Genomic DNA, 26,648 nt, shown 5'->3' with positions numbered 1-26,648 from the left:
CTTCAGAGCAGCAGTGTAGCAAGCTTATAGATAAGGAGATATGGTTGGTGATGGGTAGTTATTGTCATTGTCAGCAGGTTGTGACCTTTTTTTTGTTTTGGTCTTCAAATCCAAGTTGTGATTTAGAATGGAAACCTCCTTGCCTCTGGGGCCCCACTTTAACTCTTTGCCCTGGGCCCCTTAATTTCTCTGAGCGGCCCTGGTATGAATCACTTGTTTTGCACACAGCTTGCCTATCATTTAGCTTAGAGTATATCTGTACCAGTTTTTGGGGATGAAATTTGTGTGGACAACAATGCAATAGGGAATCTACAAATTTATATCCCTTGAAAATTGTTATCTTGACACAATTTTATATTGTAGTATGGTGTATGGGCAGATCAAAGGCTGCCACCAGTGTTACAAATCACTTTCTCCTTTTGGTCACACAAGCCAATAATTTCAAAGACACCAAATGAAACCAAACGCCGGAAGTCACAATACAAAGCAATGCATTTTGGCTAATACATTAAGGAGATGAATTGCTCTGGATGAATAAACACACAGCACTGCACGTGTCTGAATGAATAGAATGGGAAGCAGTACAACCACTGGGCTGAGTTGGTATCTATTTATTACACACTCTCGTTCACCAATAAATTAAACTAACCAAGTCTCTTTTATTGTACTGCACCACTCAACAATGAATATCAGACACTTCAACTGCACTTGTACACCTATCTAAATGATGTGAAGTGGTACAATGGCTGGAGTGATAGGCACATGGGAAATATGCTACCAATTAATAAAGTAGCTAACAATGAATGGATTAACCATCTAGACAGTAAATTGTTCCTTGTATACAGCGTTTAGTGGTAGCCAATATTAGCCTTGCCTTCTTCTGTGTTACAAATGGATGCCTTTGATCTGCACATGCCCCATATCACAATCAGTTATATCACACCCATTTGGTTTGTATCTGATTTGTAAACAACTCCACCCTTGGGCCTGTGGACCTCAGATGTCATGTTTACAAATCAAATACAAAGCTCATGGGTGTGTTACAACTATAACCTGAATGACTGTTATGTAAAGTGGAACCTCAGTTATTCAAACACCTTTTATATGTTTACACAAGTACGTATCTTTGAACATTTGGTCAACCCATGTAGAGTAATCAAAATACAAATGTAATAGGTGTAACATGGGCACTAGACCCGTGTGCAAGTGCATATATTTCAGGCAAATCACAAAATAATTCCCATGTTACAGCTACTATATTCCACTTGGGTGACTCGCCTGCAAGTGTGGGAAACTTCAGGAATGTGTATTTATATGGGACCATGTGAATTTTGATTGTGGATAACATACTTAAGAACAACAGCCAGACACTAAACATAAGTGTATTGGCACGAGCATGCAGATAGCTTTGATTGTGGATATGCAGAAACTAAGCTGAACCGCTAGCCCATAAATGATGGTTTAAGTCCACTAAAGTACTTACTTTACTAGCTAAAAATGTAAAAAGCTAAAGTAGTAAATATGTTACAATTCTAATAGCCAAATCAGTGAAGTTCCACACTGATTGCTATAAGTGTCATCATGCCAGGTGTCTATAATCAATCAAAACACTAACCTGTGACCTTCATTCAGTAAAGCTACAAACTATCTTTTTTTCCCAAGCCTACACATTAACTTTGGCTTGGCTTTACAGAACTGTAACCCACAATCGATCCTGTGATGTGTCACTATATTAGAGCAGTGGAGATACCACAGTTTCATCAAAGAAATTTGCCATTTAAGAGAGATATATACTTGATTTAAAGCTGATGTAGGGATCTAAATGATAAAACTAGTGAGACACAAGAGTGAGTGATAGTGTTACAACATAGTTTTGTGCTACATTGGCAAGTTATAACAATTTTGTTCAATGACAAAGTGCACAGAGCTACACGTGTATGTTGTAACACCATCATTCATCTCTTGTCTCATTAGTTTTTATTGCTTAGATACCTACTTCATTTTAAAATTATTATACTAGATTGTTTAGTTTTTTTTGTTGTTATAGCTGTAATATGCACGTGTGACTGTTTTATTAGAATATCAAACGTGGCTGTTGTATTAGGGTGACTGCTTTATTAGAGTATCCTCAGCTAACTGAACTACACATGGTGTTTAAGGGCGTGGTCATTACATGCCTTGTGTTTCACCCTTCTTCCAATAAAATGAGTGCATGTAGTCGTCAATTGCTTAAGATCATTAAGAGGTGTATCCCTCAATCATTATTTGTCCAGCTGTACTAGATCGTAAAAAGGTAGATTAGTTTGTAAAGGGTTCTATTGTTCAGGTACAGTGTCTACCTACTGTCGAGAGCAGCTAAGCAAAAATTTGTTTGCTTTATAAACAAGTTGATGTTGTGCTACTTCTAAAAACCAGGCGCCATGCAGCTAGCTAACTCATCTGGAATTAACTATAGACAGTATATGCTACTATGAATTAACCAACTATGTATTACTATTTTACGATAGAGTAGTTTAGGATTGTGCAATAATATTATTAGCTAATTTTTGTATTTCGTAACTCATGAAATTTTCGTAATTCGTTCAGTTATGTTGCTATGCACTGCTAAGGAAGCATTTGTTAAACAAACTACTTTTACCAACATATTACGCACAGAAGTATCTTCTAAACTGTTTTATAGTGTGACTAATGTGTTTTTTCCCACGAATTCTCTTGACAAAGCCTCAAAGCTGCTCTTCATTTTTCTTCGCGTATGTAAGGGATACGCCTCCTTTCAACTCGAAGTGATAGCTATTCCTGGTAGTGTACAACGTCTGCACCGTTGTTTTTCAGTTGCTAAATGCCTGAAAACCTCAAGGGGAAGGTAGTCTGAGGAAAGTTGCCATACCTGTATTTCAGTCCACTGAAAAGAAACCACCTCAGACCAAAGTTCACCTGTGCAGAAGTTTAATACAGACTTCATTTCACTTTTACTTCTTACGTAAAAGCTGCTTTTACCATTATTTAAAGATTTTGCTCATGTGGGTGTGTACGGACAAACATAGGTAGATAGGTACACACACACACACTTTTACAAAAACAATTTCAGTAAGCCAGGCACACGCCTGGTTTAACAAAAGCGCCAAACTTGGTACAATATTTGCTTGATTCATACTATTTCATATTAGATACGGTGCCTACCAATCTTCAAATAACCTGACAAATAAACCAATAGAATAATGTATTGGGAAGCCACAAAAGTACTCAATAGTAACTATACTGAAATTGTACATATATGTATAGACAAGCAAGCCCAGAAGTTTTTCAAGGGAGGTGTCCATCCAGATCATAGTGTTAAGAAACATGGAGGATAAAGGTATACAAAGCTATAGATGTGCAGTATATTATTTCTATTGGATTGAGCCTGTACTTTTTGTACTGAAATATTGTTTAAAAATAGTTTCTTTTGCCACATTTTGAAACATCTTCCCATTAAATTTGAAATACATTCTTGCTATTTAAACAAAATGGAGATTTCGAATGTGCTTGTGTGGTTTCCTGACAAGCTATAAATGGCTAGTTTAAAGCTTCCAAACACTCCCTAAGACAATGATTTTGACGACATGGTACCATATTTCGAATGATTTGGTATATCTCACTCAAATTACACAGAAAATTTGGTGCTTTTATCACAAACTAATTTCATCAAAATTTGTTGCTTAGCTGCTTGCTCTACTGTCTACTGGAAATATCATACAGTACGATAGTAACTGTATAGTAGGGACGACAAAAGCCCACGAAATGAAATCACCCAAAAACCAGCCTCAATTTTCCCTGATGACAATGAGGCAGTATTGGTGAGGTAAAACTAAACCCAAACAAGCTTTCAGATCGACCCGAAACGCTTTCAACAAGTTGCTACAGAATTTTTAAAAAAAATTTAATTTGACGGAATTCTCTACTAACTGACTGAGTAAGTAAGTAAGTAACTGACTGACTGACTGATGCCTTCAGACAAGCATAACTCAATAATGGCTAAGGCTACTGGCTTGATTTTTTCACTGTTTGATGTCACTTTGGCCCGACATGTGCCTTTTGGCATACCGCAGTATGTACAATGCATTCTTCATGGACTTACCGGTGTCCTCCTTTGTGTCCCATTCGTCTTTGCTGACAGGGAAAGGTGTCGATTTGGCGCGAGCACGTGATGGCTTCCCTTTGAAATGGAAATCGTCCGTATTTTTCATAGTGGCTATTTTGATTGCAAAGGTGCTTTTCAAACAGTTCTTGATTCGTATTGCTGTGTAACGGGTTGAACATAAGCGTAATGTATACTTCAGTTTTCAGACGATAATTGATATAGCTGGGGCATGCGGCGCCATTTTAGATGCGGTATGCGTGGGTTCACCAGTCATAAATAAAATTATTTACAAAAAAAGTTAACACACAAGTACACAAAAACTTTTGGAATTTTCAACTAGAGTAGGGACCATAGCACATCGATAAAAAAGTACTGAAACAAGTTGGAGTAGTCCATGATATTAAATCACAGTAAAACAATAAGAAGTGTTATATCCCTACTGTGCTCAAGATACCATAACAGAAATGCACAGTAGGGATATAACACTTCTTATTGTTTTAATATCATGGACTACTCCAGCTTGTTTCAGTACTTTTTATCGATGTGCTATGGTCCCTATTCTAGTTAAAAACTCCAAATTTTTTCGTGTACTTGTTTGTTACCTTTTTTTGTAAATAATTTTTTTATGACTGGTGAACCCATGCATACCACATCTGAAATAGTGCCACGTGCCCCAGCTATATCAATTATCATCTGAAAAGTGAAGTCTCCATTACGTTTGGTTGTCAGCTATGTTTAACCCATTACACAGCATTTCGAATCAAGATCTTTTCCGGAAGCACCTCTACAATCTATGCATAGCAAAAGAAATGGTGCCACGCCCCAATTTTATTAATTGTTATTTGAAAAGTGAAGTATCTATTATGCTTCACTGTCGGCTATGTTCAATCCATTACACAGTAATTCGAATCAAGAATTGTTTGACAAGCACCTCTGAAATCAAAATAGCCACTTTGAAAAATATGAACGATTTCCGTTTCGAAGGGAAGCCATCACATGCTCGCGCCAAATCGACACCTTTCCCTGTCAGCAAAAGATGAATGGGACACAAAGGTTGACACTGGTAAGTGTCCATGAAGAATGCATTGTATGTACTGCGATATGTCAAAAGGCACCTGTTGGGCCGAAGCAACATTGAACAGTGAAAAAATCAAACCCGTAGCCTTAGCTGTTATTGAGTTATGCTTGTCTAAAGGCATCAGTCAGTCAGTTACTTACTCAGTCAGTAGAAAATTCTGTCGAATAAAAAAAATTTAAATTCCGGTGCAACTTATTGCAAGTGTTTTGGGTCGATCTGAAAGCTTGTTTGGACTTACTTTTACCTCACCAATACTGCCTCATCGTCATCAGGGAAAATAGGTTGGTTTTTGGGTGATGTTATTTTGTGGGCCACGCCTACTCCTTTGTGGTTCCTACTATACAGTTACTATCATACTGTATGATCTATGATGTCTATATAAGTGTTGATATGGAAAATTAGCACCTTGATATGGTTTCCTAGCATAAAGAAGATGACCACCAGATTGAAAGTAAAAGGAAATGCAAGGTGCAGAGGGCAAGCACTCGTTGGAACACCAAAAGGCACATGCCACTGGTGATTAGAAGTGTCGAGATTAATGGAATTCAAGTCAGCATAACTTGCTAAGGATAGCAAGCACACATGAAATTTACACAGGAGATGTATCAATCCATTACATTTCAGATCACTTGTAGTACTTGTAGAGTGTTCCACCAAATATAATAGAAAATCTAAGTAGTTGGATGAACAAAGTAGTATCACGAGTACTCACAAAAGGAGTGGAGGGTGGGGTGGTCAAGAGATAGACTTCAAAATGAAGGCAGACCATGGTTGAAGTCCAGACACGAGATTACAGAACTTTGTTGGCTTCTTAGTGGCTGATGTGCAGCAAAATCAACAGAAAAACATTTAGCCAGGCCATCCACCAGTAAACCATTATTTCTTGCCAAGCCAGGCCCTTCACAAGGCCAGAAACCGCGATTCAAGCTCTCCACACTACCCAGAAAAGACGTCAGTTAAAACCATCCTCGATAGTTTGAGTAGTACTGAGGGTCAAAACTAGTAGTACGATAGTGTACGTAGCTATCTACTGGTGGTGTTAGTTTGATTTTACCTACGTATGTGCAATTTGAATCGGTTTTGTGAATCGGTTTTGTGCAATCTGGTCACATAATTATTTGACTTTAGATAGATACACTAAGACTGTAAAGGTACTGTTTATCCTGTAAGATGTTTCTACGGAGGCTTTTAGAGGCAATATTTTGGCAGGTGCCGTTCATTATTGGGGCAATCCCTACTTACTGTGCTATTTGATATACTACCTCCATTTCTTGTTAATGCATTCTGCTATATGGAATTTATACACCTTCACTTGTCTGAACTAAATGAGCTGTTCAGTATAGATTGGAAGTCTCAGGATACATGTAGCATATCACATCTGTGCTTGTTATCCTTAAATACATTGCAGCTATTATAACAAATACACAAAAAATTGGAATTTTCAACTAGAGTAGGGACCATAGCACATCGATAAAAAGTACTGAAACAAGTTGGATTAGTGCACGATATTAAATCACAGTAAAATAATAAGAAGTATTATATTCCTACTGTGCTCAAGATACCATAATCGAAATGCACAGTAAGGATGTAACACTTCTTATTGTTTTACTGTGATTTAATATCGTGCACTACTCCAGCTTGTTTCAGTACTTTTTATCGATGTGCTATGATCTCTACTCTAGTATAAAATTCCATTTTTTGTGTGTACTTGTTCGTTAACTTTTTTGTTAAATAAAATAAAATTATTATTATGACCAGGAGTGCATCAAATCCTATGGATAGGATTTGATGAGCTCCTGTCATGACTGGTGAATCCACACATACTGCATTGAAAGAAAGAAGAAAAGTTGCTGCTTGCCCCAGCTAGCAATTATCGTCTGAAAAGTGAAGTATCCATTACGCTTCGTTATCGGCTATGTTCAACCTGTTACACAGTATTATGAACCAAGAACTGTTCGAAAAGCACCTCTGCAATCAAAGTAAGCCACTATGAAAAATATGGACAATTTCCATTACAAAGGGAAGCCAAAATGCACTACCGCCAAATCGATACCTTTCACTGTCAGCAAAAATGAATGGAACACAAAGGAGGACACTGGTGAGTCCATGAAGAATGCATTGCATGTACTGCGGTATGCTGTGTCCAGCTGAAGCAACGTCAAACAAACAAAAAAAAAAAAATCCAGCCCATAGCCTTAGCTTTACTTGAGTTACTCTTTTCTGAAGACATCAGTCAGTCAGTTACTCAGTCAGTCAGTCGATCAGTAGAAATTCAATTTAATAATTAAAAAAAAAATCTGTAGCAACTTGTTGAAAGCATTTCAGGTCAATCTGAAGGCTTGTTTGGGCTTAGTTTTACCTAACCAGTACTGCCTCATCGTTGGCAGGGAAAAGTGAGACTGGTTTTTGGGTGATGTTTCTCTTGTGCCAAGCCCAAACCTTTGTGGTCTCTACTATCATACTGTATGATTATGTTACTTCTATGAAATCCAGGTGGTGAAGTTCAGTTGGAGTGCAGTGTGATGTTATGCAGGGAAAATCGTGCAGGTGCTTTAATAGATGAGGAATGTGGTAAACCAGTACAAAGTGGTCATGCTGGATTGTGCGAGTGAGTAACATGCGAACTTTCAGTAATTTGCAGTAGGGAAAATTGAGGCTGGTTTTTGGTGATGTTATTTCATGGGCCACGCCTACTCCTTTGTGGTCCCTACTATACAGTACGATAAGATAGTACTGTATGATGAAGTAAGGTTCCAGTGATAAAAAGTAGTGAAACAAGAGATAGTAACTATGAGGGAGATCCCTACTTGGCATTGTGTGGGAAAATTCCTGCTAAATTGATACCATCTTTTAAATACCAAAGTAGGGCATTACTACAATGCCAAGTAGGGATTTTCCCTCATAGTTACCATCATCTTTTGTTTCACTAATTTTTATTGCTGAAACCGTACTTCATTATTTTCATTGCACAAGTTTGTTAACTTTTCTTGTAGGAACATAGCTATACACTGTAAATATACATACTGTTGCTGTGACTGCTGTATTAGAGTATCTTGATCTTTTTACTCAGCTATGCAGTAAATTAAGCTGGGGGCATGGAACAATACCTTGTTTTCTACAGAACTAGGTCATTGAGGAGTGTGGCCTTAGCAAGAGGTGTCGTGGGGTGTTATGATTGTTTCCGGGGGGGGGGGGGGGCATGGCCCATTGCAATCATTTTATATTACGTAGCTGCTACCTGATACTACCAGGGATACCACAGTCTGCTAAGTGCCTCAAATAATTTTGTTTCATCTAAATGCACTCCTTCAAGGAAAGTATCAATATGGAAAAGTGTCACCTTCCTGGCATGAAGAATACAACCATTTAATTTAAGGTAGCAAAGTGCAGAATGTGCTTGTGGTACAAGTTCCATGCACTGTTACTGGTAGCCTATTGCACTGCTGCATGAAACTTGTTTTATATATCTCCTCAAATTTTGACCCGGAGTAGTTGTTCACCTATGATGCAGTCATGCAGAGTATCGTAACTTATGTAGTTATTTAATGACAGCATCATATTTGAGACAGGGAATTGGCTAACTGACAAGTGGATGGCAGTTTGTTTTGGTTGTAATATGTACTTAGAGTAAGAAATTGGTCAGATGATAAGGCCAATGAAACTTGATTACCAGTTTCTCGCTCAGATTTTTGAAAATTTGATGTGGGCAGGCGGTTATTCATTATTCATTATTTTCTAAAAACACATCCCAAACATGAAAATTTCTGCCAAAAAGAAGTTGGGTGGGTTCATGGTACATATGAACCTATATTATTGCTAGCTGCAACATGCTATACACTTGGACATATCAAAGTACATTCAGTTGTATAAAGAAACAGTACACTGGTGTTTGTTGACTCTGATAATACTAGCTGACTATTTAACAGCTATGATGACTAACTTGATATACATGTATAGTACTATGTAATGTCAAGCAACTCTTATTATCATGGTAGCTATCCATAAATGGATTTATAAAAAGTAAACAAACTAAGGGAAAGATAAGTTAAGGTGTCGTACAGCTATGTTCAACAAGTATAAGGAAAAATTAGGAATTTTAAGTTCAATTAGGGCCTAATCATATAAAAGAAAAGTAGAAAAACAAGGGATAGTGGCATCGTAACTAGAGGCCACCAGTAGCTAAGTGCTGGTACATCAATGGTGTGGCAATGGCACAGTGATGTGTACACTGTATATGCATACAAAAAAATAATAATTATGGGAATAGAGATTGCTAAAGAAAACACTAGAGACAGGAGTTAAAACAAACCATCATGTTAAACATACACAGATCTTTATTTGGACTCAAAATTAATAAAAATTGAAGCTCTCTTTGAGTTCATCTGTCCCTGAATTAGTTTCTATTATATGCATGCATTGAGTCTGAATAGAGATCTGTATGTGTTTAACGTGCTGGCTTGTTTTGACTCTTGTTTCTTTTGTTTTTCAGCAATCTAGCTACTCATTTAAAAAAATTATTTTTACACTAGTAGTAGTAGATTTATAGCTGTGTACAGATACATAATTATATGGATTGTTAATCAGGAAACACTACAAGGAGTATTTGGTGTACAAGATCAATCAGAACCATATTGATCCTCTACCGTTGTGGCGTGAACCTGGTCTATTACAACGCTTATTGAGGAGAGATGAGAAAAGGGTTCCTGACCAACAAGCTGGTGAAACAGAAGAACAATACTGTGAACGACTGAGACAGGTATATTTTATAATTTTACAAGGGATATGGCTAAAATATATGCACAACCTACCAAGAGTACGCAGAGCTTGAGGGAGAATGTGTATTGTTTAGTGATATCTCGAGTAATCGTGTTATAACTGTTATATTCTACACCCCAGTAGATGAAACAATTATACATAGCAATTTATAGTGAAACAGTACAACATGTTCCAAACTAAATAAGAAGCCAAAACTTTAAAGTTGTGGAAAGTTTTTTCTCAAATTTTATGTAATGTACCAATATTTACCCTTGTGTAAGAAGCATGGTTCCTACACGTGTAGGGCAACATTAAGAAATTTTGTAGGAAATATTCCCACACTGTTGAATTTTGTAAGAAAGATTTCTACACATGATATAATGTGTAGGAATGATTCCTACTCTGCAAGAAGATGTCTTACACTTTGTGCCATGTGTAGGAATCGTTCTTACAAAATTCAACTGTGTGGGAATTATTTCCTACAAAATTCTGCAAAAATTCTCAATAAAGCTCTACACATGTAGGAACTGTGCTTCCTACACAAGTATAAAATTCCTTTCAGCACTTTACTCCAAAATTTTGATTTCTTTTAATTTGGAATGTGTTGTACCTGTTGGAGATCGAAACCAGTAGAAATCTTGATCAATCAGATGTTTCAGAGTTTTTAGCAGTGCCATGCCCTTCTACTCATGATTACTGAGTTATCCACAAAGGAGACAAGAGTTCATCAAAAACCTTTACTCAGGCAGGAGGAGACACCTTGGGGGGGGGGGGGGGGGGGCTGGAGTGTAGCTAGAGATGACATGTCTTAGTGTGCAAAGCATGTGAAGCATGCTGATCCAAAGGGCCTGGTGGCATACCCCCAGGAAATTTTGAAAATTAGGCTCTCTGAGATTGAATCTGGGAACAATTTTAGCAGTTTATGAGAATACTATTAATTGACTGTTGTATTTAGGGTGACTGCTCTATTAGGGTATCTCGATCTTGAGGCATTTATATTAGTATCCAGTGGACCTAGAAAGGGATCTGGTGACATACCGTCCTTCCTACACAAAATGTTTTGAGATTTAGACTCTCAAAATTGAATCTGAAAGTGATTTTAGCATTCATTAGTCCATTAATATTTGTTTTGTTGACTGTTGTATTAGGGTGACTGCTCTATTAGGGTATATCAATCTTGACTTATATAGAATCCAGTTGATTCACTGGAATTGCAGGTAGCTAAGCATTTGTATAGTTAGTTATTTGGTGTAATACAATCAACACAATTGTTCAATGACAGCTATACATAATTTTAAGGGGGCCAATCCCCTCCATAATCGTTTAGACAGGGGTTATAGTTCCCTTGCCCCCCCTTCTCCACCACCCATGGTACTCAGGCGAATAATTGTTGATTGATTGAGGAACTTGTTATTAGAGACTTGTTTACCTTTTAGATAAGGATTTCACGGAATGTGTGAAGCCACAAAGCATGGTACATCACTTATACACCATGGTTTGCTGTGGTATATCAGTTACTAGCATTGGTACCTGCCCTACGTGTGGGACCATTTCACATTCCACATTAACCACAATAACATGAATCAGTGCATTGGGAATGAGGCATTAAAGATCATGCCCTAAAGGAGCATGCTTTTGCATGGAATTTATTCCACCATCATGCAAGCCTAATAATAGTTTAAATGATGTGAACATGCAGGTTAACTAAACAGCAGAATTGCATGTAAGCTAACCCAATAATTTAGAAATTATGTAGTGCTGTATTATCATGTAGGCACTGTAATTACATAGTCAACAAAGAGTGTTTAAAACAGTACTGTTTGTTATAGCTATATACTGCAAACAAAGGTTTGAGCAAAACCAACTTAACACACAGATGCACTCTTCATGGCTAAATGTTTTTATAATTAGTTAACATTGTAAAGAATTGGAGTTACACAGAGAAGGCACTTACTCTAATAGAACACATGGGACAAACACACAAATGAACATGCACCCAATTGGTCTGTCTATGCCTGCCCTATACCTATCAAATATGCTACTATATACTTTTCCAACAGTCCATATGCTGTGAAGCAATACCAGGATGCTATAAATTTACTATGAGAAGAAGAGTTGAGTTAGAAAAAGTATGCACCAAAAGGTGTATAAAAAGTATTGTCACTGGTGGGATTTGAGCCCTCACCCTACACAGCAGTAATTGCAACAACTTCATTTACCAGCTGAGCTGTTTATTGTGCGGTTAGCAATGAAATCTAGCTGAAGTTTTTTCTACATTGTGGCCTTTGATGTGCTGTAGCAAATGAAGGAATGCATGTAGAAGCTTGAAATAAACTTTGCGACATGGCCAGATGGTGAGTCTTTCATTTCGCATGTGAATCATGTTGATACATGCACAGATTGCCAAGTAAGTGTTGTCAATAGCTGACATTTGAAAAAGTATATCACAAAAAGTGACACTAAGAAGAAAAAAAGTTGTCATGGGCAGGAATTGAAACCCCGGACCTTTGGGGTAACAGTTCTATGTGCTAACACTTTGGCTGTTTTTTTTTGTGGTTTTGACAGGAATATAGCTCAATTTTTCCTCTACACCACTGTCTTCAATGCTCTGACATAGTGAGGGAACGAAAGCACAGTAATTTGTAACAACAGACTTGGAGTTGCCAGATGATGAGTACTTATTTTTGTTAAATTCCTGTGTCGATACTTGCTTTGGTTGCCGAGTTAGCGGTGTCATGAGGAAAGAATGCAGACAGACAGCTTTATATATACCGTATTAACTTGATTAAACGCCGCACCTCAAATAGTCGTCGCATTTGAATAGTGGCCGCAATGAATGTATCAATTTTGAGTATAGATGCCGCCCTTGAATAAACGCCTATTATTCAAGTTTCACGTGTCTGGCAATGGCAGCAAGCAGCTCTGCCAAAAGGAAAAGAAATTACAGTGTTGCATTTAAGTTACAGGTTGTTGAGAGTGCAGAAGGCACAACCAATAGGGAAGCTAGCAGGAAATTTGGAGTGGACGAAAAGAGAGTGCGAGAATGGAAATTGCAGAAGGACCGTCTTGAAGATACCGACTCGAAGAAGAGGAGGCTGGTTGGTGGAGGACGTAAGGCGAAGTATCCAGATATTGAAGAAGCACTGGCTTCATACATTGAAGGTTTGAGGTCACGAAACCTGCAATTTCATGAAGCGTTGCGGGTTTTCATTGCGAAGAAGAACAACAGTAGGACAAAGGCTACCACCTCAGCTGACTGACAAGGTAGTAAGTTTTATTATGAAGGCTAGAAAGCTCCGCTTTAAGTACAATTATGAACTATTAGCCATTGGTAACATGGATGAGACACCATGCTGGATGGACATGGCTGGTAACACTACCGTAACTCAAACTGGAGCACAATCAGTTCCAATTTTCACCACTGGTCATGACAAAGCCAGGTTTACTGTGTGTTTAACAGGAATGGCAAACGGCAATCAATTAAAGCCTTTCGTTGTGTTCAAAGGGGTCAGAAGGGATCCCCAACTGCTCAGATTTCCAGGAGTTGTTGTAGAGTACAGTAAAAATGGCTGGATGAATGAGAAGTTAACAGAAATCTGGGTAGACAAAGTTTGGGGAACACTGTCATTTCACAGAAGAATGCTGGTGTGGGATGCATACAAATGTCATCTCACTGACTCAGTGGAAGCAAAGGTGAAACAAGCAAGATCAGATGTGGTTGTTGTGCCTGGTGGTTTAACAAAGCATCTTCAACCTGCCGATGTTTCTTGGAACAAACCATTCAAGGAGGCATACAGGAGTAAATATGAGGAGTGGCTTTTGTCTGGTGAAATGTCATTTACTCCAGCCGGCAACATGAGAGCTCCAAGCAAACTTCTTTGTGTGCAGTGGGTGAAGGAAGCCTGGGATAGCCTAAGTGAAGATCTTATTAAGAATTCATTCCTTGCTTGTGGAATATCCGTCCCAATAGGTGGCTCACAGGATAGTCAGATACATTGCATGCAGGATGATGGTGTTGCCTCTGCTGCAGGAGCCCAGGTTGAAGACTGTACAAGGCAGCTTCTAGAACCAAATACAGAAACAGAGGATCCATTTGATGAAATAGACATACCGGTAGAAGATGAGGAGGAATTAGAAAACAATGAAGCAGTAATTGATGGAGGTGACACTGATTGTGAGACTGATAGCGAGTTATCTGACGAAGACTAGCTGGTACATTAACAGTGATTTCATTGTATATTAACTCACACGAATGACTGTACAATTTATCATTTCTGTATTTACAATTATTTCAATCAATTTTCCCTATTGCTCTGTGCAATAATATTTCCAATTTGTCTATTGTACCACTTTCTTGGTGCCAAAAGTGGAAAATACATGGTACATCTAAACCTCCTTGAACTAAGTCTCTAGAGTATTGTCTGTGCCCAGTAATTTCACACAGTATTGCCCCACGCCTTTCTAAAAAATACCAACATATTCTTGAAATCTCTCGTGGGACATGTCCAACAATAATATCGTCCAGCTTGACTGCTACTGCACATGAATCTTCGTCATTGTCAGTCTCTTGTTCACATACCAACACTTCACCTATAACAGGATTCCATATAGTTTTATAAACATGGTGTCCTCTAACAACAAATTCAATGAAACATTCATAAGTGACAGCATCTCCCATCATTCCACCTTCGTAAATTCTTTTAATGCACGCCTCGTGCACGCCCTCGAGTACATTTGCACTGTATGGCATAACTTACCATAAATCACACTGTAGGCGCTGAAGACAATTTGCTGAACACATGGCAAAGTACTTCGAATTTGGCCTTGGATTGATAGTAGCCGCATATAATAAGTGCTCAAGTACAATAAACGCCGCCCTCGAATAGTAGCCGCCCTTGAATAGTAGCCGCATCAATTTTGGAGCTTGGGCTAATAGTAGCCGCGGCATTTAACCAAGTAAATACGGTAGATATTCCACAGCATAACGCTTTTGATCCCCACCACAGGTGTAGTATATATATTTATGTACTACTTTCACACCTTAGATCAAAGGAAAGCCAGTGCATATTTTGCTGATATATATACCCAAAGCTTAAGGGCTGCAGGCCCAAGGGCTGTGGGTGTATATGTCAGCAAAATCCCAAGCAGTTGTGGTGTAAGTGATATATATATATATATATATATATATCACTTGGGGCGCACTCACCTAATAGGTGAAAGAACTAATGAGAACTCATCCCGTTTGTTTTATACAGTAGCATCTGAAGATTGATTGTGGTTTTAGTAGCGTGGGCTAAAAGCCATCAAAACATTGTCCATACATTAAAATGTCATTAATACATTACTATGCTTCAACATGCAATGTTAGAAAACTTGCAATTGTAGGATGGAGTTCATATTGCTATCATTTTTGTACTAAGTTAAGCCAACTAACTTCGCTATTGAGAGAATAAGTAAGTTATTATATTATATTAAGTTAAGTACTTAGGACTGTAAGTTACTAACCTATTTCAACGTAGCAGTAGTAGTTTTGCTGTTCCGTGGTCTGTTCTAGGCATGAGGCTATTATGCTCCAAAAATTGAGCATTGTGCTTTTGAGCAGTGCTCAAAAAATCACCTATTATACTTTTGAGAATTGCCCATTATTCCCAAAATTATGCCACTATAATTGGCTAATAATTCCAGTTTATTGTTGTATCAGGCCATTTTCATAGATGTTTAGGCTTTAAATAGTCTTGAATTCTTTAGCCGGTTGCTGTATTAGAGTATTTCATTTCAATGTGACTTTTATTAGAGTAAAATAATATGCAAGACTGCTCTATTAGAGTATCTCGATCTTTTTAATGGAATTGTGCAATCTGCAGATTTTCCTACCGTTAATGCTTTATAATCACCTCAAAATGCTAGCATAATTCCTGGCTCCCACACATACCTATTATGCCCAAAATTATGCCAGCATAATCGCCGCATCCCTAGCCTGTTCAAAGGCTGATATGCGGTGGGTAGAAATACGCATCCAAACAATTATTTTGTGCCTTCATTATCCTTTAGTAACAACCAACTAGTCTATCTTAGCAAATGTACTAAACTTAGCAACCACTACAAAAATGAGTCCCACAATACAAAGCTCTATGTTGCTCAATATAACGAGTCAAAGTGCATCGATTCTTTGAACTGGCTGGGTATCAAAGTTATTGGCAAACCACTTTCCCATGATATTGCCTGGGCAATATGCAAGTTTAATACTGAGAGGTGCCTTTGAATGCCCACGCTAAAGTGGTATATATATATCACATATTGCATTGACTCAAAATGTTAATGAGATATACGCACTACTACCACTACATATATGCACTGCCTTAATGAGATATACGCACTACTACCACTACATATATCTTGTTAAACATTGCCTTAACAAGATATACGCATTGCTAAAGTGCATGTATCTCATTAACTCGAGACATTGCATACCTAATAGGAGTGCACACTATATCCAGAGATCAAATCATTAGATTTCTTTGATGTTATACTGTTACTCTCTTCTCTTACATAGGAAATCAAGCAAGCTGTGATTGTGGGATTGAATTTTTCCAAACAAGCTGTGATAATGGAATTCAATTTTAATATATCAACTGTAGCTTTTTTTTTGTTTGTTGTTTTTTTACTTTTGTAAAAATTAAAGAAACATAATCAACGTTAATCTTTTAAAAGTACCATGTTAACAAAAGTAAAATCAAACTACTGTTTGATGTATTAAAATTGAATCCCACAATCACAGCTTGTTTGGAAAAATTCAATCCCACAATCACAGCCTACTTGGTTCCCTATATAAGATAGGCTTGTGTCTATTATGCCAGCATAATTTTGAGAATAATAGGTCACCAATTTCGTGAGAATAATTCCGGAATAATAGGATGATTAAAGGCATAATTTTAGAATTATTGGATGTCCACAGAAATAATCGGTGGAATTAAAGGGCATGTCTATTCTTGATTAGCTAGAAGAAAGAGTTAAGCTACTAAGAGTGATATATAGCTGACGTAATTATATGAGTGCTGGCTGAAAAGGAGCTGAAAGCCTTTAAAAGATCGATATACTCTAATAGAACGCTCAAATACTCTAATAGAGCAGTCAGATCATGACTAGCTACAGAAACTAAATGAGAATTAGTTTGGAGTAATAGGCTAGATACAAGAATAAAAAAAGAATAATAGGAGAAAATTTTGGGAAATTCTGGAAAGAATAGGGTTAATAGGTAATATTTTGAACATAATAGGCTCAAGCCTAATATAAGAGAAGGGTATAACAACTAGAAATTTTGCCAATTAGGTAAGCCTGCATGCCAAAGTAGAACATATTAGTTATACCACGGGCATGAGTGCTTTGCCTGATATATACGCACTTGCCCTCGGGTCTGTGGCCCTTGGGCACGTGCGTATATATCAGGCAAAGCACTTGTACCTGTGGTATAACTATACTTATTGTACTTTGCATGAGAGGATAAAAGTGCTGCCACGTGCTGTATTGTACCAATTAGCCAGGCAAACTTGATTACTTGTTTTTCATCCACAAAAATTGCATTTCTATGTGGGCGGGAGGTCATTTTTCATTATTCATTATTACAGAAAATACTCCAAATCAAGCTGTCTGTTACTATAAAGGTTAGCTAAAGCCTCTCAAGAACTAGTGGTTACATTTTACCACTGTTTCTGAAGTGCAAGTGACATTTTCTGTGCTGTAAAATAATAGCCAGCCTTCTCAGCATCAAAATATGTGTGCATGTAATTGATAACAGCAATAATGAAATTTTTGTATGTTTAATTCAGCACCTGCTTGTTCTTTTATAGGGCTCACTTAATCTTGTGTCATCATGTAGACATCCAAGAAATCATCACTTTTAGTGCCGGCTAAACTATTTGATGTGATGTGTATTAAATTTGTGTTACATGTTGTAATAGCACTGATTGTTATATGTTTACCCTAAGGCAAGAAACTTTCATGGATTTCGCAGCCGCAATTAGAATTGCCTCATTTGTTTTGTTTGTAGCTGTCACTGCAGCTTCACACTTCCACGGCAGTTTCACACTTCCACAAAGCATTAATTAAGGTGGAGCTTGCATTGTGGCTTTCATTATGTATGTACTGTAGGGCAACAAAGTTTTGTCTGGAATGTGGCTCAGGTTTGTGACTTTGTGTACATGAGTTTTAGTCATTCCACACAACTTTCAAAATATTTCTTGCATGGTGCATGGCACTAAATGGAGTCTTGAATAACGATTTCAAACACTTTCCCTAGTGTCTTCTGTACGTTTTTCATGCTTTCACACCTTGACATTAGGGCTTGTGTGGCACATCCTGTCTTTAAAAGTTATTGTCTGGATTAGGTTAAACAAAAAATATGTGTAGGGGCAAACCAGAATTAGATAATGTCAGTGCTAGATGGCTAGTACAAACACGGGTATGTTGACTGGTATAACGTGACGGTAAGTGTAACACACAAGGTAGCTAGAGAAACAAGTGAAATATGTCTAAAATTGAATACGGCTGTTTTTTTTTTTGTTTTTTTAGCGAGGCCGCAAGAAAACTATGACAACTAAAATTTTTTTTATTATGTAACGCAATACAAGTCCATTGAGAGATGTTGCATAATCCAGGGCTAATATTATTGTTATTAGCACTTTACAGTGACCAGCACTGAAGGTCTGACAGCAACATGTGTTGCAGCCTTAGGATTACCTAACCTAATTGCAAGGACTTAGACTTAGTGGCTTATAGCTGAAAAGGTGTAACAGTGTGAAACTGTTCCTACATGTAAGGCCATACCTATTGAAAAGTTGTTGCTCAGACCCGACCAACCCAATTTTACACATTTTAATTAGGAAAAAAAATCAAGATCACATGACACCTAGAAATTAATTTGTAATTAGTGCAAAATGATCAAGATACTCTAATAGAACAGTCAGTATGTAAAATTTTACTCTCAAAAGGTAACATTATCTTTATAGGTATAGTTTTCTTAAACCTAATCACTAAAGACCAGTGTAGCTAGCTATATATACCTCTACTTCTTAGCTAAGAAATTTATTTTGGTACCGTCTATGACTCATTGAGCTACTAGCTACATTTTCCTTTACAATAGCTAGCTACATAGCTTGTAACTAGAAAGTATATATTTTAAAAAGATAAACATAGCTAGCCAGCTGTTTTTTTGCCTACTGACCGACCCAGTTTGTTGCAAAATAAATCTGAGCAACAACTTTTCAAATAGGTATGGCCTAAATAACTCACAGTAGTGGCCGCATGTATTTTAACTGAGCCTGCGCTTCGTAGTTTCTTGGCTGTGCGCCTCACTACCGTGAGTCGTGATACTATATACTATCATCTGTGGTGGAGATTAAAAGTGTTATATATATACTACACCTGTGGTGGAGATCAAAAGCATCACACTGGCATATAACTGATATACCATGGCAAACTGTAGTATATAAGTGATATATCACGCTCTGTGGCTACGCTTACTTGATATGGCGTAATTTCATGAAATGCTTATCTAAATGGTAAACGAGCCTCTAATAACAAGTACCTCAATCAGTCAACAATTACTCACCTGAATAAGTAAAAGGATTTTGATGAACTGTTGTCTCCTTCATGGATAACTCAGTAATCACGAGAGTAGATGGGTGTGGCACTGATCATAGACTCTGAAACATCTGGATTTCTACTGATTTCATTCTCCAACAGGTGCTGTTTCACTATAAATTGCTATCTGTAATCATTTCATCTACTGACTGCATGGGGTGTAGAATATAACAGTTATAACACAATATATGCACTCTCCCTGAAGCACTGTGTGTTCTTGGGAGATTGTGCATATATTTTAGTCATATCCCCCATAAGTGTGTTATAACTATAAATTATATAATATGAAAGTTTGATGTGTCAGTTTGTCATACTATACCATCTCATTCCAGGTAATCAAAGAAGAGCTTCCCCTACAAAGAATAAAGCGATTAAACAAAGGAAAATTTATTTATTAGATTATTAACTTTATAGGAGAAACAGACAGGTTCTTAAATTAAGGTATAACTGTAGAGACATTGTATTTTCAATCATAATTTGTAATGGTCTTATTATGTTGGCGGTTACATGATCCCTTCAGATGATGATTCAGGCTACTACCCAAACAATGGAATAGTAAAACAATAGAGTGCATGAAAGTATAATGAAGACAAGCAATATAGGTTTGATATTTCCACACCTTAGCAGAGCGGTATATTAACACACTGTTTTGCTAACTGATCTTGTTTAGCCAGACTGACATTGGGCATACTGTATGATAGACATCTTCCCACACTTAACCATTGAATTTTGAACAAGCATTACAATGATATAACTAACCTTGCCTAAAGGCTGAAACACTGACAATATCTGTAGTTTGACATTTTGTCAATAGTGTCTAATTGTGGACTGGACTACTGGATTGAACCTTTTTTTATCAAAGTTTATTATTAATTTTTAATAATAACAAGATACATTATTTTTTTGAAAAAGTGTCCAGCTGTTACTAGCACCCCTTTAGCTATGGCAAGAGAGATCTAGAGACATTATCCTGATGCATTGGCCTTCCAAGTGAAGAATTGCTGCCTCTAATGCAAAGGATGGCACTGCTAAGCCGAAGGATGTCGTGTGGCCCAAGGAGCTGTTGCAGCCACACTGTGAGTATATTGACAGGAAGAAACAAATGCAATATTCACATATAATGTATCTCTGTGATCTCTTAAATGATTGAAACAATTTTTCTGTAGAGTTGCACACCACCTGGTATTATCTCACCAGTCACTGTAAAGTGTTAATAATTGGTCACTGTAAAATGTTAATAATAAATACTTTGGGTATAAGGAAGAATATCCATCCCTCCTGGAGGAAGACTGAGTGTGGCCTCGACTAGACATTGGGTGACCTGCAGTTCTAATCCTGGGGTTGGAGGGATTTTTTTCCTTACTTTGGCCCCTTTTCTGTTACACCTTATTAGCTATAAGTCATTGAAGTCTAAGTCCTCGTAATTAGGTTAGGTAATCCTAAGGCTGCAGCACATGTTGCTGTCAGACCTTCAGTGCTGGTCGCTGTAAAGTAATAATAATAAAAAACAAAAAACATTGCAGGTGTGATTTAAGTATACACAACTTGGTATCCTAGCAAACTAAAGATTACTTTTTATTGAATAGCTCAGATGGTGTCAAAAATAGGGATTGTTGTTTACATTACCAATCCAGCGATCCTTTCTTGTTTTGTGCTTGTAAGGTTACAGTATTATTTTAAAATGTGCTTCAGTTTATGTATTCTTTCTAATTTTTCATTTTTTTAAATCTAGTGTACACAAATATTTGTCACACTTAAGACATTTCATTGATGAGCCTAAAACATTTAATAGTATACAATGCAAACCTGAAATTGTAACAGAGAATAGGAATTTTTCTAATATTTTGTGCTATTTGCATGTGTATTCCTTTCATTGTATGATTTTATATCTTTATGTTTCATTCAGTATCTTCACCAACTACTAATGGCTGAATACAAGTTGCCTACTACTAATCATTGTGAAGTATTAGTTCATCTGGTGAGGGAGTGTAAACAGGGCTCCCGGTAATTTTTTTGAGTGTACTGTCCAACTGCCAGTACAACACAGATTTTGTCCTGTCAAAACATAAAAATGTACTGGTACCCAGTGTTAAGCTTTCAGTAATAAAGATGTAGTCATGCCAAAAGTAATGTAACCATGTCATAAATCACTGTATCTAGTCCAGTACAACAGTCTTTTAGCTCCTAAATGAAACTTCATGCATCCCACAAGTCAAAGGTAACACTGGATAACATGGCTTTAAATACATTTTGCACATTCATGTGTAGCTGAGAAGTACAAGTAGGTTGGTGTTCAAACATCACCATTTTTGGCTTGAGTAAAGCTTGTGGCCACAAGCCATAAACAAACAGCTTAATTAAATATTGCTGCCTTTGTAAGGCTGCTCTCCAGTAGTGAATTATCTAGCCACAATGTCCAGACAGCAATAAAATTAACCAGTCATTGCACAATATTGACCAGAAATTGGCTGACTGTCGAACGTTATTTCGAGCCGTGGTAAACTAACACTGAGAGCTTGTCTTGATCTGGCTATGACTAATGATGATATTGAAATAGCTGTAAGGGTCCTGACTCAGAGCTGTTAACCCTATTGGTCTTGAACAGTTTACATGAGATGAAGTTAATATCTAAGTAAAATGTTCTTGTTATGCTACTAATGTTTAGATGGTCAACATGGTTCATGCTGTGTGTAGGATTGTTTTAGTGGTCATTTTAATTTAATGGTCGGGGAGAAAAGTATTAACCATTTCAATTATCCAGTGTGTGATGAGCCAGATATGTCATCAGAAACTATTGAGTATCTACAAATGTTCAGTGGTTTAGTCACACTTGAGCAAAGAAACGTATGATCTCTTTACACAGGTGGTGAATGTACATGCCATGATTGAAAATCCTAATTTTCGATGGTGTATTAAAGTGAGTGATTGCGGTGACTCAGAATATACACATAGTTATAATGTGCCACAAAATAGTGTACTACTGGCTTCATCAATGAAGTTGGTATAGAAAGATGGTACAGTGTCCTAATGTGGAGTGGAGTGTAGCCAGCAATGCGTTTTTTCTGCAAGAAACCTGTAAGAAGTGTAAATCAACAGTGTTTATGTGATTATACATATGTTTGTTGTATATAGTGGAAATAAGTATTATTCGTAGCTATCATCTGGAGAATTCTATCATCTCTGAGCAGGGGCGGAGGAAGTAGTTAATATGAGGGGGGCTGGGCTGACCCAGACTTAGTCTCTGGTTTGGTATGGTGGGACAAAAAAAAAAAAAAAAGGTCGCAACCAGCTGATAATAGCTGCCCACCTCACCAGCTACGCATTAATAGCTGATAAACTACATAAAAATTCTTACATAGCTCGCTACACACTGCTCTAATACTGTGACTGCTTTATTAGAGTGACTGCTCTATTAGTAGGCATTCCAGTATCCGAGATTTTTTAATAAAAAAACTCTCCGTATATTCCCCAATAGAATCCTGGCACAAATTAACAAGTCATGTTTAACTTGGGATTGCTCCGTCGTCGGAGCTCCAATGAGGTTGAAAATCACTGTGGGGTTTGTCCACACGCTGATCATCATGAAAATCTTAGTTTTATCGTGCGCGTTACATATAAGTAAGTTTTGTGTTGTTTTGTAATCTTTTCAAGCCATGCAATCTATGTAGAACACTTTAAAACTTTTAAAAACGTACTGTCGGGTGGAAGGCAGTCACTGGTGCTTACTTTAAAGTGCATATTTACTTCGCTCGGGTTAGCGATTTTCAGCTCCAGAGCAATTTTCTGATGGCTGTGTCATCAGCTCAGAAGTATAAACCACTTCAAAGTCGGCATAACAATGCCATGATTGAAACCACAACTCCACTTTAGGTATTGTTGCATCATTGTGGCACCTTCACTTTAGTTGTTTACCTTTATAAGTTGTTACCTTGATGTTTTTAGTTACTTGAGTTAGCCACTTGCCTAAGGGTATACACCATTGCATTGAGAAGTGTGCAGTAGGTGAAACATATTTGCTCACCACAAAGCATAGAAAGATCGCTGAGATCCAATAAGTTCTGAAGTTACTCTCATTACATGTACAAACTTACAGCTAGAAGCAACTGCAGTTTCAAGATAGTCCAGATTGCTAGATGGCTTCCTGATTCAATTGTGCCATTTTTCCCTTTAAAATGTATGGGGAGCCTTGGAAAAAAATGTACCTTTTTTCAATTTTTAAGCACTGTGCATGCCAAAGTAGCTAATTCCAACCCAACAAACTATATATTTCTGAGATCAGCAATCAATACTCTATCCATTGAACATATAAAAAGCCCATTTTTCCAAAATTAAAAAATTGGGCTGGAATGTCTACTATTAGAGTATCTCGATCTTTATCGCAGTTTTCAGCCCCACTCCAAGAAGGATAACTCAGTTCGGCATGAAGGGGGGCTAAGCCCCCCTCAGCAGACCGAGGGGGGGGCTTTAGCCCCCTAGCCCCCCCCCCCTTTCTGCCGCCTATGTCTCTGAGGTTCCTCACACAAATATCTTGGGGTCACCATTGACCAGAAACTATCACAAAGAGTCGCTAGCAAAGCAAACCAGGTTAATGGATTCTTGCGTCGTAATCTTCACCAATGCCCTGTTTCTGTTAAGAACAATTGTTATAAGATGATGGTCCACCCCATTGTTGAATATGCATCCTCTGTCTGGGCCCCTCACACCCACACCAACATAAACCAACTTGACTTCATCCAAAGGAGAACAGCCAGATTTTACTACAACAATTTTCTAGATTTAGTAGTGTAACAAGAATGATGTCATCATTAAATTTACCTATACCCTCGAAAAAAGAAGAAACAAGTCTAAGATAACTGCAATGTATAAAATAATCAATGGCAATCTAAATATGCCTACAAATGATTTTATACCTAATCATCGTCCATCAAGGGAAGGATATTATAAACAGCTTGACACTGATTGACTCTTATAAATTTTCCTTTTCAATCAGACTCTGGAACACCCCCTTTGTAATTCACTCCCCTACCTTAGATGAGTTTTGTACCAACCCGAACATTCATTATGATCACACCTGTGCACGACAATCTTTTTGATTTCTGTACAGTAACAAATATAATCACAATTAATAATAATCAAAATTTTCAAATTAATTACCATGCATATTCATCAACCTGTTGTAAAGATGTATGTCTATATAGCCATATTTGGAACTGGCCATTTAGCTGGCTAGAATTGATTTATTACCAACTATTGGTTCCTGCATGTTGTTTGCTGATCATGATATGCACAAATTTAGAATATAATTTTAAAAAAAGCATTCGTACTCACGACTTATAATTCTTCCAGTTATAAGGGGTGCAACATTCTCTTGGTCCTCCCTTCCATCTGAATGTTATATATAAGCATAATTATGCTTGCATTCATCATTAGTCAAATGTTTGGACCAACAGACATTAAAACATAACCTGCATGCTATTTGGGTGGAGTCACCAGAGTGGTAATTTACAACGGGTTTATCCTATTCAGTCCTACTAAAATTTTTTGTGTATATAATAATATATACATGTTCCTTTCAGATTCATTTACTCCATCAGGCCTGTAGCACGGGGGGTTCTGAAAGAACCGCCCTCTTGGAAAAAAGGTCCACAATTAGGGACCAGTCTATTTTGCTTTTTTTTCTACCTATTTTTCTTTCCAGCAATTCTTTTATTTTTCACCTATAATGCTCCATATTTTGCCCAAGAGTTATAAATTTTGCTCAGCAGTGATCTTTGTTAATTGAATATTTCTAAGTGCAAAGCTACAGTTTCGCCTTAAAGTGACGGTTCTATTAGAGTATCTCGATCAGCAATTACTTCTAACATGTAAAGCAAGAAGCTAGCTAATATTGCTTAACATGTGTGACTGTTTTATTAGGGTATCTCGATTGTCACTTGTTGTTCCTGTAACAATTAGCTATGCATTGTTGCATTGTCGATATTTTAGCATGTCTGAGTATCTCGATCTTTTGTGCAATTTTTATGTCCACTTCACAAAAATTGCTCCTATTATGCCAGCATTTTGCTCATTGCTTTCACCCACCCATTATACCAAAAATTTTGCCGGCGAAATCGACGGGTCCCTATCCACAATTTTAGTATACAAGTCCAAATTTTCAGGAGCAAAGTCCATTAGCTACAGTTTACTAAATACCACTAATAAGAAGCTAAATTAAGTGCTCCGAGTAACTCATTCAGTGCTTGTATTAAAGGAGATTTAACTGCATGATAGCTTTCCTTTTCCCACATAGCTACTCGAGTTATCTGTACTTTTATGCTTATTCTGTGAGATCTACACAGTAATAGATACTTTTTATTCAACAAAAGAGTAGATTTTAGTTTATGTGAGTGATAATCATGTACCTCAGAAAATAACTGCTTTAAAAAGTGTGGAATCAGCTATACATTTGTGATGTAAAATTTTGTGGCATTTCAAATTGCGAACTTTTACGCAGTGCTTAGGGACAGTATACGCCAAGCCATACTAGTGCTAATTTCACATATGTTCATGACTTGATAATTTTTGCGTTTTATTACATCGCGCCACGAAATGGCGAACTTGTAGTGGGATAATTGTAAACAAAGCGATGGTAGTGGTATAAATTTGTTTTACTCGTAAGGTATATCCCCTGCAGTTCGCATCGTTGTTTGGTAGTGAATAGAACTGCCCATAAAGCCGCCTCGCCCCATGCGAGGTATGTTACAAGCTGTTTATGGCAACAATTGGACAGCCTAAAAGTTGCCAAAATTGGGCAACTTCAGGCCACCCAAAGTTGCCAACTTCGACAACCCAAAGTTGCCAATATTGGCAACTTCAGGCCGCCCAAAGTTGACTATATTGGCAACTTCAGGCAACCCAAAATTGCCAATATTGGCAACTTTTGTGTTTCTTTGAGTAACCACAAATGACGCTTAAAAGTATCCAAACTTGGCAATAAATGTACTTTCTTTTATAAAAGATGATAGAGAATTTGATTGTGGGATTCGGTTATCCACAATTGGTAATTTTGTGTGACAA

General features: G+C 37.3%; 1 protein-coding gene across 2 annotated transcripts in view; it reads left to right on the top strand.

The window, feature by feature from the left end:
* LOC136264368 (E3 ubiquitin-protein ligase RNF31-like) overlaps positions 1-20,131 on the top strand; it is a 38,246-nt gene extending 18,115 nt beyond the window's left edge. Inside the window, exons 10-13 of one of the 2 annotated variants that reach the window (XR_010705089.1) lie at positions 7,692-7,806; positions 9,783-9,954; positions 17,801-19,694; positions 19,925-20,131. Coding sequence is in view for 1 of the 2 variants with exons in the window: in XM_066059099.1 (XP_065915171.1) it covers positions 7,692-7,806; positions 9,783-9,954; positions 19,925-19,990 (353 nt within the window). In the remaining variant the exon portion in view is untranslated. The remainder of the gene's footprint in view (positions 1-7,691; positions 7,807-9,782; positions 9,955-17,800; positions 19,695-19,924) is intronic. The other variant, XM_066059099.1, reaches the window with a different exon arrangement.
* Positions 20,132-26,648: the final 6,517 nt, after the last annotated feature.

Source organism: Dysidea avara, chromosome 8, assembly GCF_963678975.1.
Source record: "Dysidea avara chromosome 8, odDysAvar1.4, whole genome shotgun sequence".
NCBI lineage: Eukaryota > Metazoa > Porifera > Demospongiae > Dictyoceratida > Dysideidae > Dysidea > Dysidea avara.
This window is presented reverse-complemented; position numbering and strand designations above follow the sequence as displayed.